Below are 16,762 nucleotides of genomic sequence, written 5' to 3'. Positions count from 1 at the left end.
CAAGCCAACAGCTTAACTGTTAAATCAAGAGGTCCGAACTTCTTGGCGAGGTCATTACGTGTTGGATTAAGGTCGCTACAATATACTGTACATGAATAACTCTCCTTTTATAGCTCTTATGGTCATTTGGTACATTGGTTATGTTTGAAATGCACATGAAGTGGCATCAATAATTGAATGCAGAAGGGGATGGTGAGGGTTGGTCCTAGTGGAGCCTACAGTACATGGGATGGATGTGAGCTTGTATTCTATTTGTAAGAAGCTGCAGCGATACACATTTTCTGAGAGCACTGTCCATGGTACTGATATTGTTCAACGGTACATTGTGTTCACCCACATCAACGTTTCCAAAAATAACATTTTTTTGTTTGTTTAATCATTAAATGTCGTGGATGGGTATCACGTACATGTGTGAGGTGATAACCCACGTGCTTCGTGCCGAGGTATTTTATACAAGAATTCCAGACGGAGGACTCTAATTTACCGTCGCTGTGACTCAGAACATTCGGTGAACATCCTGAGCTCGCGCGTAACGTCTTTCAACCACACGATGGCTCTGTGCTGCCTCCTCTCCTCGATGCTCCTCCTAGCCATCGTGAGCTAGATCTAAAAAAAAAAAAAACTCCCGTGGTCTCTCCGCTCCTGCTGTCTGTCGCGCTACGCAGAGGCAGGCTAGCCGACCTTCTCCTCTCGAGTCCTAGCAGTCAAAGAGTGAAGATGGTTGGCGGCTCGTGCGCTCGCAGGTTGGCCCGCCGCTCGCGTTCCGCCTTGATAGCGGCTCTCACCGTGCTGCTGGTCCAGACGCTGATAGTGTGGAACTTCAGTAGCCTCGATTCCGGGGAAGAACGGGAAAACGGCGGCGGTGGCGCGTCGAACATGAGGGAGAAGAGAGACCGGGTCGGCGGCGGTGGCTACAAAGGCAGCAGCGAGTATATGAAGCGCGAGGTTCAGCTACAGCACCATCCTCCACAAGGGAAAGGAACGGTTCGTCACATACAGCAGCCGGTAAGACTGTGGCGCTACTGCTGTTACACGTAGCTATTATATCCCTTTTACCTACGGCCCATTTTAAGTGTCTGATAAAGACATAGCCGAAGACTGCATGGGCTACAACCGCTGCTTGAATTATTGTTCCTGTCTGCCAATCTATGCCTGGTGCTTTGGTAGACTGGATGGGCACAGACGCTCAAATGAATTAACCGAACCACCTCTGGCGGCTGTATTCATTTTCAAATCAAGATCATTTTAAATGGAGATGTACTACTCTGACATGTTACATCGACGTCGCTAGCGTCCCAGCCTCCCGCGCAAAGAGTGACAGATGTACGATGTTGTAGGAATGTTTCCAAATCCAAAACATTATGAAGAGGAACAGAATGACAACTGAACGATGCCACATTGGGTGTCCTTCAAATCCATTCGTTGTGTAGCCTACTGTAAATATATATATTTTTTAAATCCACTGGGTGTGAATTTGAACCCAAAACGGTATAATCCAAGCAATATTTAATCACAGCAAATACTCTAAAGTAATTTCAGATGCGTAAATCGATGCCCCGGGCTGCTTACTTCTAACTGCTTGTTATAGGTCAGAAATTATTATTTGCCCTTACAGATAACAATTTCAGCGACACACACGACTGTGTAATGGCCATTTGAAACGCATAATTTGCTAATTGTGTATCAATGCAAAACCGCTTAATGGACTAGTTCATGTGAAAATACCACAGGGAAATGACTGCGTGGTGATCGGAGTAGCCACATATCGTTTATGCAAACGCTACATTAGAGGGAAATGAGAAATGTAAACATATACATGCGAACTCTTGGCTCTAACCAATAAATTGTGCAAATAACCTACACTTTTGGATCGTTGGCGGTTTATGAACGCCATACTACATTAGTTCAGCACCGAATTGAGACCAAATCAAGTTGAAACATTGCTACCACACTACCTATACAGCCGTGGTTTAACTCCACACGCTCCGGGATCCCAGATGATCACTGGTCTGTTAGTTGAAATAGTCGTAGTATTAGCAAACACTGGAAGGGCAATGGATAAATCATGCTTAATTAAATTACAGTAGCCTACAGGTTGACATCTGTTCGGTTGTTAATCAATCAATCTTTGACTGATTTTGTCAAGAGATATGCAGTCTCCAAATCATTTTATTCCATGGCACTAATATGGATATTATATTATTACCACAATATTATAAGCAATATGATATCTGGACTGTGTTTTTTTGTTGTTGTTGAAATATATGGTGTGTTGTAGCCTATTTTGCTGTTGCAATATTTGGAAAACCTTGCATCACATTGTTTGGGCTGTATAATCCCGTCACTATGGATACAGTAGCTTTGATATGGTTGTTATGGGAGATATGCTGTAGACTACAGTGGTGTAGGTTCCTCAGTCCTCATATAGCATCCCTCTACACTCTCATCTATCTGCTACGGGTGGTGGGAGCTGTGACTCAGTCTATCCATCAACTCTCTCCCTCGTTGTGTGTGTGTGTGTGTGTGTGTGTGTTTGCCCTCAGGCTACACAACAACAACATAATGTATGGTAAGTCATTCCAAGGACAGAAACGTGATGAAGATGTCAAGACAGACCTGCTAGGAGTGTGTTTGTGTGTGTGTGCAGTGCACATATAGGGCTCTACCTGTTCAGAAGACAAGCCCCTTCCAGTCTTCAAAGAGCCGTTTTGGGTGGTGGTATAATTTCCCCCAAAATTACTGTATATATGTATTTTTGGTTATTGTTGTTTGGAAGCCACTGCCCCCAAGGTGCCGTGGTGTCAGGTTCACCCTGTACGGAGCTCTCACGCACTTTTTTCCAGTCTGCCCTGTACGGAGATTGCACGCTCCCAGTATCCAAACATGCTTGGCTTGAGATATGCGGTCACCTGTCGAGTGTCTGTAGCTAGCTACCTAGTTTAAATATCAACACTACTGCCACAGCAGCATATTTTGGGGCGGCAGGTAGCCTAGTGGTTAGAGTGTTGGGCCAGTAACCGAAAGGTTGTTGGATTGAATCCCCGAGCTGACAAGGTAAAAATCTGTCGTTCTGCCACTGAACAACTCAGTTAACCCGCTGTTCCCTGGTAGGCCGTCATTGTAAATAAGAATATGTTTTTAACTGACTTGCCTAGTTAAATAAAGGTTAAATAAAACATGTAAAAAATTATTTTATTAACACTTGATTTAGCTTACATCATCATCAATATTCAGTCTGGTCGGCTGATACACAGCAGAGAGAGAGACAGAAAGACATAGTGGTCAATTACAATCAGTAAAAGAAATGAAGCTAGCTGACTAGCAGATTTACATCAATCATCAACATCAGTGATCAGCTGATAGCCCACCCTCTTTTCCCCATGTCAATCATCTCTGTCTTTAGGATTCACTTTAACTAGCTTGCCTAGAATTTCTAAAGATGATGAGTGGGTGTGTGGTTGCAGGAATAAACAGGCCTATGCTCCAAAACTGTTAAAATGGTCCCCTGCAGAGGCATTTGGTACGTTCTGAGCACCTGCCCCCTGAAAGGTCTGTGCACAGCCCTGGGTGTGTGTGTGTGTTCGCTATGCTATAACAGCATCAGTCTGAGAGACACGCTAACAGACCAGGAAGGGGTTTTATCATTGTTCCTGTCCAGTAGCGTGGCTGAATTAGCGAAATAGTTATTGAGTTCTGACGCACAGAATCAATTGTGACTGGGCGACGGGAAGATGTGTGTCAAAACACATTCACGCCAAGACAATTGTGGCTGTGATCCCAAGTTGCACCATATTCCCTATATAGGTCACTACTTTTGTCCAGGGCACATACAGTTGAAGTCGGAAATTTGCATACACTTAGGTTGGGGTCATTAATACTCATTTTTCAACCACTCCAAAAATGAGTTGTTAACAAACTATAGTTTTGGCAAGTCGGTTAGGACATCTACTTTGTGTATGATAAGCCATTTTTCCAACAATTGTTTACAGACAGATTATTTCACTTATAATTCACTGTATCACAATTCCAGTGGGTCAGAAGTTTACATACACTAAGTTGACTGTGCCATACAAAAGTTATACTTAAATCCAAACTGGTTCTCTAGTCAATTGGTAGGAATGTCTCATCCTATGTTCAGGAAGGGCCTTTTCCCCTTTATTCAGATTACACCTGCTCACTTTCAGTTATTTGAAAAGGAAATAATCTCCAAAATATCTTTATTTTTTAAACAAGCCTTAGAAAGTTGGTTGCAATTTCGGTTTAATCCACCTGAAAGGCCGGAACAAATAGTACAACAAATATTGTGGTTAAATTCAAATATACTAATTGATAAAAAAAAACTGTATTTATCGAAGAAATGTTTAAAAAAGGTATAATTTGTATTGAATGATATCATAAATAGGACTGATGGAGTTATGTCACACATGCAGCTAACACAGACATATGGAAATGTCTGCTCTACCCAAAATTACAACCAATTAATTGCAGCATTACCACAAAACTGGAAGAGGCCTGTAGAAGGGGGAAAAAGTAAGGAACTTGTATGTCGGCCCTGTATTAAAGAACATAAATGGTTAAAGAAAAGTGTGATAAATAAAAACATACCAATTTAATTTAAGGACCAAAAAACCGACAGCAAAATAATTGGGATGAGATTTTCGATGTGCCCATTCCATGGCACATGGTTTATGAATTGATACGCAAAACAACGCCGGATTCAAAACTTCCAATTTTTCAATATAAATTACTATACAAAATTCTTGCAACTAATAGAATGTTATATATATGGGGGATACAATCTTCCCAGCTCTGCAGATTCTGCTGTGAGGAGGCAGAGTCATTAGATCATTTATTTTGGTATTGTCCATATGTAGCTCATTTTTGGTCACAGGTCCAGGATTGGCTGAAGAATTACAACATTTGCCTAGAACTAATGCTGCAGACAGCAATACTGAGTGATTTGAAAAGCCATAGTCAATCAATCAATAATATAATAATTATTTTAGCAAAAATGTTTATTTTTTATTTACAATCTGTAGAAGCTATGAGAATAGGAAGGTTCAATTCTTTTGTGAAGCATCACAGCACAGTTGAAAAATATATGGCAAGTAGAAATCCGAAGTGGATGATGTTGAGAGACAGATGGGAGGGGTTGAATGGAGCTGAAGGGTGTGACTAATAACAAGATAAACAATGTAGGGCATAAGGGATCTGTAAAATGTATATAGGTTCGGAGCGTTTGTGAAATAGCATAGTTACAAATAGAAATCATCAAACTGGATGGACATCAGAAATAGAGGAAGGACTAAGAACAAACAAGAGAGAACTATTGTAAAGTAGACTGTGTCTGTAGAGTGTGTATAAGATGTATGGATTGAAGGTAGAAGCAGAAGTGTTTATTAGTTTACTCCAATTGGGGGGTTTGCGGGGAATAATAATAAAGGTATATTCTTTAAAATAGTATGTATGTCTATATAGGTATGTGTATGTATATATGTGTATATGTATGCATGCGTGTATGGATATATATATTTCCCAAAAAATTATGGGGGATTGGAAATGATGCAGACAATGACATTGGAAGCAACATTCTTTCCACAATATTAAGCTGATCCACCCTAAAAAAAAAACTAAAAAAAAAACAGTTGACTGTGCCTTTAAACATCTTGGAAAATTCCTTCATGGCTTTAGAAGCTTCTGATAGGCTAATTGACATAATTTCAGTCAGTTGGATGTGTACGTGTGGATGTATTTCAAGGCCTACCTTCAAACTCAGTGCCTCTTTTCTTGACATCATAGGAAAATCTAAAGAAATCAGCCAAAACCTCCTAAAAAGAATTGTAGACCTCCACAAGTCTGGTTCATCCTTGGGAGCAATTTCCAAACGCCTGAAGGTACCATGTTCATCTGTACAAACAACTGTACGCAAGTATAAATACCATGGGACCACGCAGCCATCATACCGCTTAGGAAGGAGACGCGTCTGTCTCCTAGAGATGAATGTACTTTGGTGCAAAAAGTGCAAATCAATCCCAGAACAGCAGCAAAGGACCTTGTGAAGATGCTGGAGGAAACGGGTACAAAAGTATCTATATCCACAGTAAAACAAGTCCTATATCGACATAACCTGAAAGGCTGCTCTGCAAGGAAGAAGCCAATGCTCCAAAACCTCCATAAAAAAGCCAGACTACAGTTTGCAACTGCACAAGGGGACAAAGATCGTACTTTTGGCAGCATCATGTTGTGGGGGTGCTTTGCTGCAGTAGGGACTGGTGCACTTCACAAAATAGATGGCATCATGAGGATGGAAAATTATGTGGATATATTGAAGCAAAATCTCAAGAAATCAGTCGGGAAGTTAAAGCTTGGCACAAAGCCCTGACCTCAATCCTATAGACAATTTGTGGGCAGGACTGAAAAAGCGTGTGTGAGCAAGGAGGCCTACAAACCTGACTCAGTTACACCAGCTCTGTCAGGAGGAATGGGCCAAAATTCACCCAACTTATTGTGGGAAGTTTGTGGAAGGCTACCCAAAACGTTTGACCCAAGTTAAACAATTTAAAGGCAATGCTACCAAATACTTATTGAGTGTATGGAAACTTCAGACTCACTGGGAATGTGATGAAATAAATAAAAGCTGAAATAAATCATTCTCTACTATTATTCTGACATTTCACATTCTTAAAATAAAGTGGTGATCCTAAGACACAGAATTTCTACTAGAATTAAATGTCAGGAATTGTGAAAAAACTGAGTTTAAATGTATTTGGCTTAAGTGCATGTAAACTTTTGACTTCAACTGTATGTCCTGTAGTGCACTATATAGGGATTAGGGTGCCATTTGGGACACATTTAGGTATTTCTCAAGAAGCGTTTACCATTATAACTGGCACAACAGATCCTGTGACCTTTTCAATGTAACGTGGAGAGCATGGTACTTATGCTTCATCGACGATGCCTTGCGGTTGCCAGATAATGTGCGGTACAATGCCTTCCGGTTGCCAGGTAAAATGCCGGATTGGCCTGTTTGTCAGATTGCCTATGCCCTTCTCTTTTGCTGGTTGTTCTGTGTGATGGTTCGTCAGAGTCTATATCTGTTGCGCCTAGGATAATATACATGAACTAACTGCTGCTGCACATTGTGTGTGTGTGTGTGTGAGAGAGATGGGAATAGATGTAGCCAGGCGCCTTGACGAGGATAGAATTGACCTCTGAGGAGAAGTTCTACAAGCCTCGTCATGATGATATTAGATGTAGAATAATCACCCAGAGTGACAGGTGTTGTTATCAATAGGTGTTTCCAGGTCAAACTAATTGAAAGGAAAGATGATGCCTAGCATGCATCAGGAGAAACTGGTGTATGTTTGATACCATAGGATTTAACCTTGGATGTTGTGGCCATTTGCCTTTAGTGCGAACGTACCTGCATGCGTCTGCGGCCCGTTACGACAGAGCCGGGGCGCGAACCCAGAGTCTCGCAGTACAGCACCCTTAACCACTGCGCCACCCGGGAGGCCCTGCATGTTTACCTTTGACAGATTGCTAGAGAACAACTTTCCTCCCAACTAGCATCACAGCCATTGTAAAAAATCAAAATGATTTATTATTGAAATATTGAGATAGCATGGGCGACTGAGTGAAAAACGAATTGGGACAATTTAAGGTGGTCCCAAGCAGTAATGCAGGGACTGGGGATGGGGGTGTGAGCATGCTGGTCTGGGCAGAGGAGATGTCGTCGTTGTTTGTGTGCGTCTGTGAATGATTTATTAAATGCGACTCGTTTCAGGAAGCTAGGCGGTTGTCACACATCACTACTTCCAGGGAGAGGCATTTGAACGTCAACATACATTTTTTGGGCAGAAATGTCTTCTGGAACGTGAACTTTAAAGTGCCTTAATAACAAACTCGTATGTCATCTGTAAATACAAATACAATTGTTAAATTAAGAGCCTAGTTGGTTTATCCACGAAAACAGGCAGGAACCTTAATGAGCCCCTGTTCCCCTCTCCGTTAAACTCCTAATCATACATGTGTTTTTCTTGCCGTCTGGGGGGCTACTAGACGGATGCCGACCGTCATGCCTCCCAGCCACAGTGTGTTTTCCAGGTTCTACATATGTTGTAAAGTGTTTCTGGGCTTAGTAACTGTAACATCCGTTTCCCCCTGCTGCGGACATCGCTTTCATGGCGACACACACACACACACACACACACACACACATACATACACAAACACACACACACACACACACACATACACAAACACATACATACATACACACAAACAAATGGGGACATGTACTATACACACACACACACACACACACACACACACACACACACACACACACACACACACACACATGCACAAACACATACATACACATACATACACACAAACACATGGGGACATGTACTATATACACACACAAACACACACACACACACACACATACATACACAAACACACACACACACATACACAAACACATACATACATACACACAAACACATGGGGACATGTACTATACACACACACACACACACACACACACACACACATACACAAACACATACACACAAACACATGGGGACATGTACTATATACACACACACACACACACACACACACATAGTTGATCACATGTGGTTTCTTCACAGCAGATCCATCAAGTCATTTTCACCACCAGAAGTGAAAATAAATGTTCCATTGTTTTAACCATCTGTTGATATGGCAACGGCACATCTGATGACAGATATCACCAAGGCATGTGAATATTCTGTTCCAAGTCTGTTGAATATTTATATGTTCAATAACTGTTTCCTTACATGACGTCCCGATAATATCGCATATCTTAGTGTCATCATGTCTTCCCTGTCCCTTTGAGAGCAGTAAAACAAAACAAATCGTAGTCAATCTAATATTATGATGGTAAAAGTAAGATAATGGTGTCCAATTGACAACCATAAATCCTGGCATATTGTCCCCTTTATAAAGACATGAATGTTTTTGGGACCAAGGTCTCTCTGGCTCCAGCAACAGTTAGGCTTTTAAATTGTATTTCAATATTATTACTGCATCTGTCTTTCATTTGAGAGCTTTGTTGAGTCTGTGATGCCTTTGCTATTGTATCAGTTAGTCTATCCCCCCCCCCTCTCTCTCAACTCTCTTAACTCTCTCAACTCTCTTAACTATCTCTCTCTTAACTATCTCTCTCTTAACCTTCTCTCTCTTAACCCTCTCTCTCTCTCTCTCTCTCTCTCTCTCTCTCTCTCTCTCTCTCTTAACTCTCTCAACTCTCTTAACTATCTCTCTCTTAACTATCTCTCTTAACCTTCTCTCTCTTAACCCTCTCTCTCTCTCTCTCTCTCTCTCTCTTAACTCTCTCAACTCTCTTAACTATCTCTCTCTTAACCTTCTCTCTCTTAACCTTCTCTCTCTTAACCCTCTCTCTCTCTCTCTCTCTCTCTCTTTCAACTCTCTCCATCATCTCTCCTCCTGCTGCCTTCCTGCTCCACCACTCACGCTGTTTCAATCATGCCACTCCTGTCCTGATCACCATGCTGGCTCACACATTTTAAATACTTTATTTGAAAAACACACACACACACACACACACACACACACACACACACACACACACACACACACACACACACACAGTGAGTGGCTGATGCCCTACTTTCAGCAGTGCTACTCTACTCATGGCTGGGACTGAGTGGGTGTTTACATCACCCTGTGATGATGCAGTCACAGAGACAGTGTCTCCGTGTGTGTGTGTGTGTGCGCACGTGAGACAGAGACAGTGAGAACGAGAGAGAGGAGAAGAGAAGAAAGGAGTGTGGACACAGAAATAGGGCCTTAAGTGTGCTAGGACTTAACTACAGAAAGGGTGCGTCACAATCACGCCCAGAAAGTAATGGTTGTTATTGGAATTGATCTAAAACCATTTGGATTTCTTTTTAATAGTCTTTTTCAAAGCGTATTTTTTTCTATTTCTCCCAACTGATATCTTCTTTCATTACATTTAAACTAACTCAGCGGCATTCACTTTGCACTGTAGTTGGCATTCAAATTAGCAGTAGGAAAAAAAGACGGATGGAGGGGGAAAAAAGTGTTATTTTGAGTTATTAGGCTTTGAACACTGCAGATGATTACAGGCTTTAGAAACCACAGTCATGAAGATTTAAAATCCCCCCTTTCCCTTTTCAAATATTACATCATCAAAGGCAATCCCATATGTGGTTGCATCAATGACAAGGGAAGGGAAAAAGTGTCTGGTCCAATCTACTTAAAGGGATAGTTCACCCAAATTGCAAGCTAATATTAGTTGTTGCTTTATAGTTTAACAACACAAGAGCAGTCTGTCCTTGTCTATGGACTGCTTTCAAGGTACGGAAACAAATATGTAACATTTTAATTTGGGTGAACTATCACTTTAAGTAGATAGCCCACTCAACTTTATGGTTCCATCTTGCTTTATAGATCAACCTCACCCTGCCAAAAACATATGCTAGATCCAAGGAAAACCACTCACTTTGATTTGAAGAAGTGGATTGATTGGAGCCTCACGTCTGTGATGTTACATGAGGCTTAGATATAGCTATACATAGATATACACAGCACACTCTCTTTAACAAAAAACCTGCAAGGACAGACCATTCCCCTCTATCGTGTCTGTGGATGTGGAATGAAGAAGCACGATCTGTACAGGCAGTATATCTACAGGTATCCATAGCAGCACAGTCAAAACATCCACCATTTTGTCCTACTGTTAACCCCGCTGTGCTGTCACAGACCAAGCTAGCAGCTCCTTGCTAAATGCTACTTCTAGCTCAGGTGCTAAATGTGGGCTTCCCTGGCGAGGACCTAATGTCATTCCAGACAGGCAGAACAGAGGCACCACTGTCTCTCTGTAGGAGTCCATGTAATGGGCCCCGACTGTATGGGTCTGTGCTCCATACTCTGAAACCATATGAAGAGTGCTGATCTGGGATCAGGTCCCCCCTGTCCACGTCAACCAGCTCTCACAGTCTCACGTCAGAATTAGACGTCCATCCATGTTTCCCAAACGTCACATTTTGAAGTGTTTAAGGTTAAGTTTAGGAAACCTCCAAATTCTTAAGGTTCGGTATTAACTCTGACTGGTAACGGTTAGGGTTAAGGTTTGGGATTGGCTTAAAACGATAATATCAAAAACACCGTTCTGCCGCTGGATTTGAACTTGCAACGTTTGGAATTAAAGGCTTACACCCGTCCGCCCACCCTGTCCACAACTACTTGAAGGTAACAGCGCACACTGTTGCCCCCCTAGTGGCAGGTTTCCACATCATCTTCCGACGTCCTCAGACATGGATGGACGTCGAATACCGACTTGTATCACAGGGGACCTGGTTGGTCCATGTAAGTCAAATCAAATGCTATTGGTCACATATACATATTTAGCAGGTGTTACTGCGGGTGTAGAGAAATGCTTGTGTTCCTACAGTAGCTCCAACAGTGCAGTAGTGTCTAACAATTCACAACAATACACACAAATCTCTAAAGTCAAATAATGGAATTATATAAATATTGTATTGATGATATATTTCATCTTATTGATCAGGATCTAAAAGGCAAAACTGATCCTAAAGCAGCAGTCCTTTTCCGAGCGCTTCATACTCTGACAGCAGATGAGGAATGCTGATCTAGGATCAGGTCTCTGATGAGTCAGAGATAAGACAGTGATATTCCATAATAGGTTGCCTGAGTTGTCTGTCTGGTTCTCAAAAGCAGTGCGATCTCACACACAGTCAGCATCCACACACACAAGCGCACACACACACACAATCTTCGCGCACACAGTCAGCGTCCGCTTACTCACTGTTCTCCAGCAGGAGCCCTTAATGTGAAGCACAGCAGTAGAACAACCCACTCTGAGAACCCCCACACAGCCCCCCTCACTGTGAGGCTAACACGGGGGCAGTCAGAGTGTGTGTGTGGGTGGATCGGGGGAGTGTGTGTGTGTGTGTGTGTGGGTGGATCGGGGGAGTGTGTGTGTGTTTGATACTTTGTATGCCTCGTAGGTCCTATGAAACAAACCACTGTGTCTCGGCAGTTTCTACTTTGCCTTCTCCACACATGGATGATAATGTCCTTCTGTTTAAGGCCATATACCAGCCATTATAGGCCATTAGTGTTATAAAAACACACAATGTCACTCCCCGGTCACACACACTCCCTGTCTCCAACCAGCACAGTTACCCAACACATCGGCTTCTGACGATTCCCAGGCGATGTCACGATCCTACTACCGTTTCAGACGGGTTGGATTTGTAACACACACACACACACACACACACACACACACACACACTCCCCATCCCCCATCACCACCACTGTTCCAGGTGGCCAGGTTTCTTACAATACGTTAATATCACATCATCCAGAACAGTAAAGCCATATAATGTGATGCCAATGATCCCATAGGTAAGAGGTTTAGAGTAGCTACAGCCTCAGATGAGGGGGGGGGGGGACCAGGCTCTGGTAAAGTAGTTCATCTAGATGACTAGATGAACAGGCCCCCTCCCCCAACATGTTTGTATTCCTAGTCAGGCCAGCGTCAGTAGGGCTACATGTTTTATTATTTTTATGAATAAATGTAAAATGTAAATAAGGGATTCCTATTGGACAGGTTTAGGTGCAGATGTCGCTGAGAGTTTTCCTGCACGGTAGTGTATTCAAGGTTTAAAAAGGCTTCTAAAGTTTGTGATTTCCACTTTAAAATGTCAGTCTTGATTTGCCCTATTGAAAAATGTATGAACCCCTGCAAAATTGTCCATTTAATTTTAATCCACATAATAATTCACATTTCCTGTTGCTGCAGGATTCTTTTCTGTAGCAAACTGTAGCAAACTATCTCAAATGAAGATCCTACATCTCTAGTGCCTCCCCATTTCAAAACGTTTCTCCCAACACAACCCAGACGGAACAAGACTAGGGGTTTGTGTTGCCATTTCAGAGCAGAGATCACCCCTTTGGAGAGAGGGGGTAGAGAGGGAAGGAGGGAATGAGACCCTGGCCATATGGACGACTGATTAGGCTGATCACCGCTCACATTACCCTTTTAAATAGATATTTTGGCATCACATTACGTTCCAATCCCCATACCAGCAACTGTAAAGTGGCTACTGTAAACAGGCTACTGTAGATTAATGTTCTAATCCCCATACCAGCTACTGTAAACAGGCTACTGTAAACAGGCTACTGTAGATTAATGTTCTAATCCCCATACCAGCTACTGTAAACTGGCTACTGTAAACAGGCTACTGTAGTTTTATGTTCTAATCCCCATACCAGCTACTGTAAACAGACTACCGTATATGACTGTTCTAATCCCCATTCCAGCTACTGTAAACAGACTACTGTATATGAATGTTCTAATCCCCATTCCAGCTACTGTAAACAGACTACTGTATATGAATGTTCTAATCCCCATTCCAGCTACTGTAAACAGACTACTGTATATAAACATTCCAATCCTCATACCAGCTACTGTAAACAGACTACTGTATATGAATGTTCTAATCCCCATTCCAGCTACTGTAAACAGACTACTGTATATAAACATTCCAATCCTCATTCCAGCTACTGTAAACAGACTACTGTATATGAATGTTCTATTCCCCATTCCAGTTACTGTAAAAAGTATATGAACGTTGGTTTCTATGACCATTTTGTATACTGTAAGAAATCAAACACACATAATTTTGTGTTTATGTTACAATGGGCCAGAAAATATGTGAGGTAATATTTGCATTCCTAGATGATTCAAAACGCAACCTGTTTCAATCCAAACCGGTTTCCCTAACCTCCTCGTGTTGTTAGTAAGGTGTAAACAATGTTGAAAAACTACACATTCACCTCCGATAAATTGTAGTCACATGCAATCTTGCCTTTTGTGTCCATGTATTCCCCAATCCCCACACTGCAAGGTAGTTATCCTAACTGACCTAAAACAGGGCATTTTTACGGGGATTAAATGTCAGGAATTGTGAATAACTGAGTTTAAATGTATTTAGGTAAATTTCCGACTTCAACTGTATGTGTGTGTGTGTGTATATATATATATATATCAAACACACTAGGTTAGCCCTACTCTCTGGGGAAATCTCACCCATATCAAAGACATTAGGTTACCCCTACTCTCTGGGGAAATCTCACCCATATCAAACACACTAGGTTACCCCTACTCTCTGGGGAAATCTCACCCATATCAAACACACTAGGTTACCCCTACTCTCTGGGGAAATCTCACCCACATCAAACACACTAGGTTAGCCCTACTCTCTGGGGAAATCTCACCCATATCAAACACACTAGGTTAGCCCTACTCTCTGGGGAAATCTCACCCATATCAAACACACTAGGTTAGCCCTACTCTCTGGGGAAATCTCACCCATATCAAACACACTAGGTTACCCCTACTCTCTGTGGAAATCTCACCCATATCAAACACACTAGATTACCCCTACTCTCTGGGGAAATCTCACCCATATCAAACACACTAGGTTACCCCTACTCTCTGGGGAAATCTCACCCATATCAAACACACTAGGTTAGCCCTACTCTCTGGGGAAATCTCACCCACATCAAACACACTAGGTTACCCCTACTCTCTGGGGAAATCTCACCCATATCAAACACACTAGGTTACCCCTACTCTCTGGGGAAATCTCACCCATATCAAACACACTAGATTACCCCTACTCTCTGGGGAAATCTCACCCACATCAAACACACTAGGTTAGCCCTACTCTCTGGGGAAATCTCACCCATATCAAACACACTAGGTTACCCCTACTCTCTGGGTAAATCTCACCCATATTAAACACACTAGGTTACCCCTACTCTCTGGGGAAATCTCACCCATATCAAACACACTAGATTACCCCTACTCTCTGGGGAAATCTCACCCATATCAAACACACTAGATTACCCCTACTCTCTGGGGAAATCTCACCCATATCAAACACACTAGGTTACCCCTACTCTCTGGGGAAATCTCACCCATATCAAACACACTAGGTTACCCCTACTCTCTGGGGAAATCTCACCCATATCAAACACACTAGGTTAGCCCTACTCTCTGGGGAAATCTCACCCACATCAAACACACTAGGTTAGCCCTACTCTCTGGGGAAATCTCACCCATATCAAACACACTAGGTTACCCCTACTCTCTGGGGAAATCTCACCCATATCAAACACACTAGATTACCCCTACTCTCTGAGGAAATCTCAACAATGCAGTCGCATTAGGCCCAGTAGTACACAGATAATAAGTCACACACACCACACACACACTGCATAATGACATTGTGTGCGACTCAAAATCATTCCCTCGCTATCTCCTCTCTTCTCACTGCAGTAATCCCTTGTATTCTCGTATCCTAATAAGACTCTGGTCTTCATGAAGGGAGGAAGGGAGGAATAAAAGGAAGAGAAGAAGATGAAGACAGGAGGATGACACATTAGCACTGGGCAGAGATACGGGCGGCTGGGCCTGTCAGAACGAGCCTTATGTCCTTCCAGCCCACGGAGCAAGAGGCCAGTAATTGCAGACTGTCTCTTTGCTCCGCTCCCTCGCTTTTCCTTTTTCTCCTTCTCTTTTTCTCCTTCTCTCGTTCTTCTCTCATCACTGGAGCTGAATGTGTGTGTGTGTGTTACTGCAGTGGTGTTGTCTCTATCAGTGATTTAAGACAGTGAGAGCGGTGTAACACGAGAGGCAGAAGAAAACTGGAGCGAGAAAGGGAGAGAGAAAGATATATATATTTTTCATTCGCTTCGTAAATCCGACGTCTACTCAAATCCCAGGCGTAATCCGCCCATAAATCCCTTGGGTTTCGACGGCTATTTAGTTAGTAGTGTAGACACACACACACACACACACACACACACACACACACACACACACACACACATACACAGTCATGGGGCAAACACACCTTCCAGATGAAGTTGTGCCCTAGACACTTATTTGAAGTCAGTCTTGTGTTTTGCCCCACTAATAGTTCAGGTTAGGTCTTGGCCAGCTAGTTCCTGATCAGGGCCTGTATTCATAATTATTCTCAGAGAAGGAGTGCTGATCTAGGATCAGTTCAGCCTTTTAGATCATAATTGGTATTGGTATTTTATTAGGATCCCCATTAGCTGTTGTGAAAGCAGCAGCTACTCTTACTGATTGCAGGAAACTGATCCTAGATCAGCCTTCCTACTTTGAGTCTTTTTGAATACAGGCCCTCCCTGTGCGGTGCCTAAAGGCAGCTTCCATCCCTTATAGGTTAATTGTTGCAAGTAGTCTATGGCCTTGACCCAATGTAATATACTGACATAGTACATGTATTATCTCCCAGGTAGGGCAAGAGTCAGGGTAGGTTTTTATTAACGTTGCACCAGGGATAGCTAAAGGGGCATCTACTAATTATTATTATTATTCCACTCTACTAAAGGGTGGAATCTCTCACATCTCTCTGCATTGTTGAGAAGGGCCCGTAAGCATTTCACTGTTGGTCTACACCTGTTGTTTACGCAGCATGTGATTCATATTATTTCATTTAATTTAACGGGGTAACATGAAAAGCTTCGAGGTAGGACACTGGTGCTCATGTCCTTCTCTCCTCTCTTCCTGCTTCTTCTCTCCTTTCCTTTCTCCTCTCTTCCTGCTTCTTCTCTCCTTTCCTTCTCTCCTCTCTTCCTGCTTCTTCTCTCCTTTCCTTCTCTA

General features: G+C 42.4%; 1 protein-coding gene across 1 annotated transcript in view; it reads left to right on the top strand.

The window, feature by feature from the left end:
• The first annotated feature begins 683 nt into the window (after positions 1-683).
• LOC139369581 (xylosyltransferase 1-like) overlaps positions 684-16,762 on the top strand; it is a 131,288-nt gene continuing 115,209 nt past the window's right edge. The window contains exon 1 of the mRNA XM_071108830.1: positions 684-1,005. Coding sequence (XP_070964931.1) covers positions 718-1,005 — 288 coding nt within the window. The 5' untranslated portion in view covers positions 684-717. The remainder of the gene's footprint in view (positions 1,006-16,762) is intronic.

Source organism: Oncorhynchus clarkii, chromosome 17 (assembly GCF_045791955.1).
Source record: "Oncorhynchus clarkii lewisi isolate Uvic-CL-2024 chromosome 17, UVic_Ocla_1.0, whole genome shotgun sequence".
In the NCBI taxonomy this organism is placed as follows: Eukaryota; Metazoa; Chordata; class Actinopteri; order Salmoniformes; family Salmonidae; genus Oncorhynchus; species Oncorhynchus clarkii.
The sequence above is the reverse complement of the archived record's forward strand: the minus strand, read 5'-3'. Positions and strand labels throughout refer to the sequence as shown.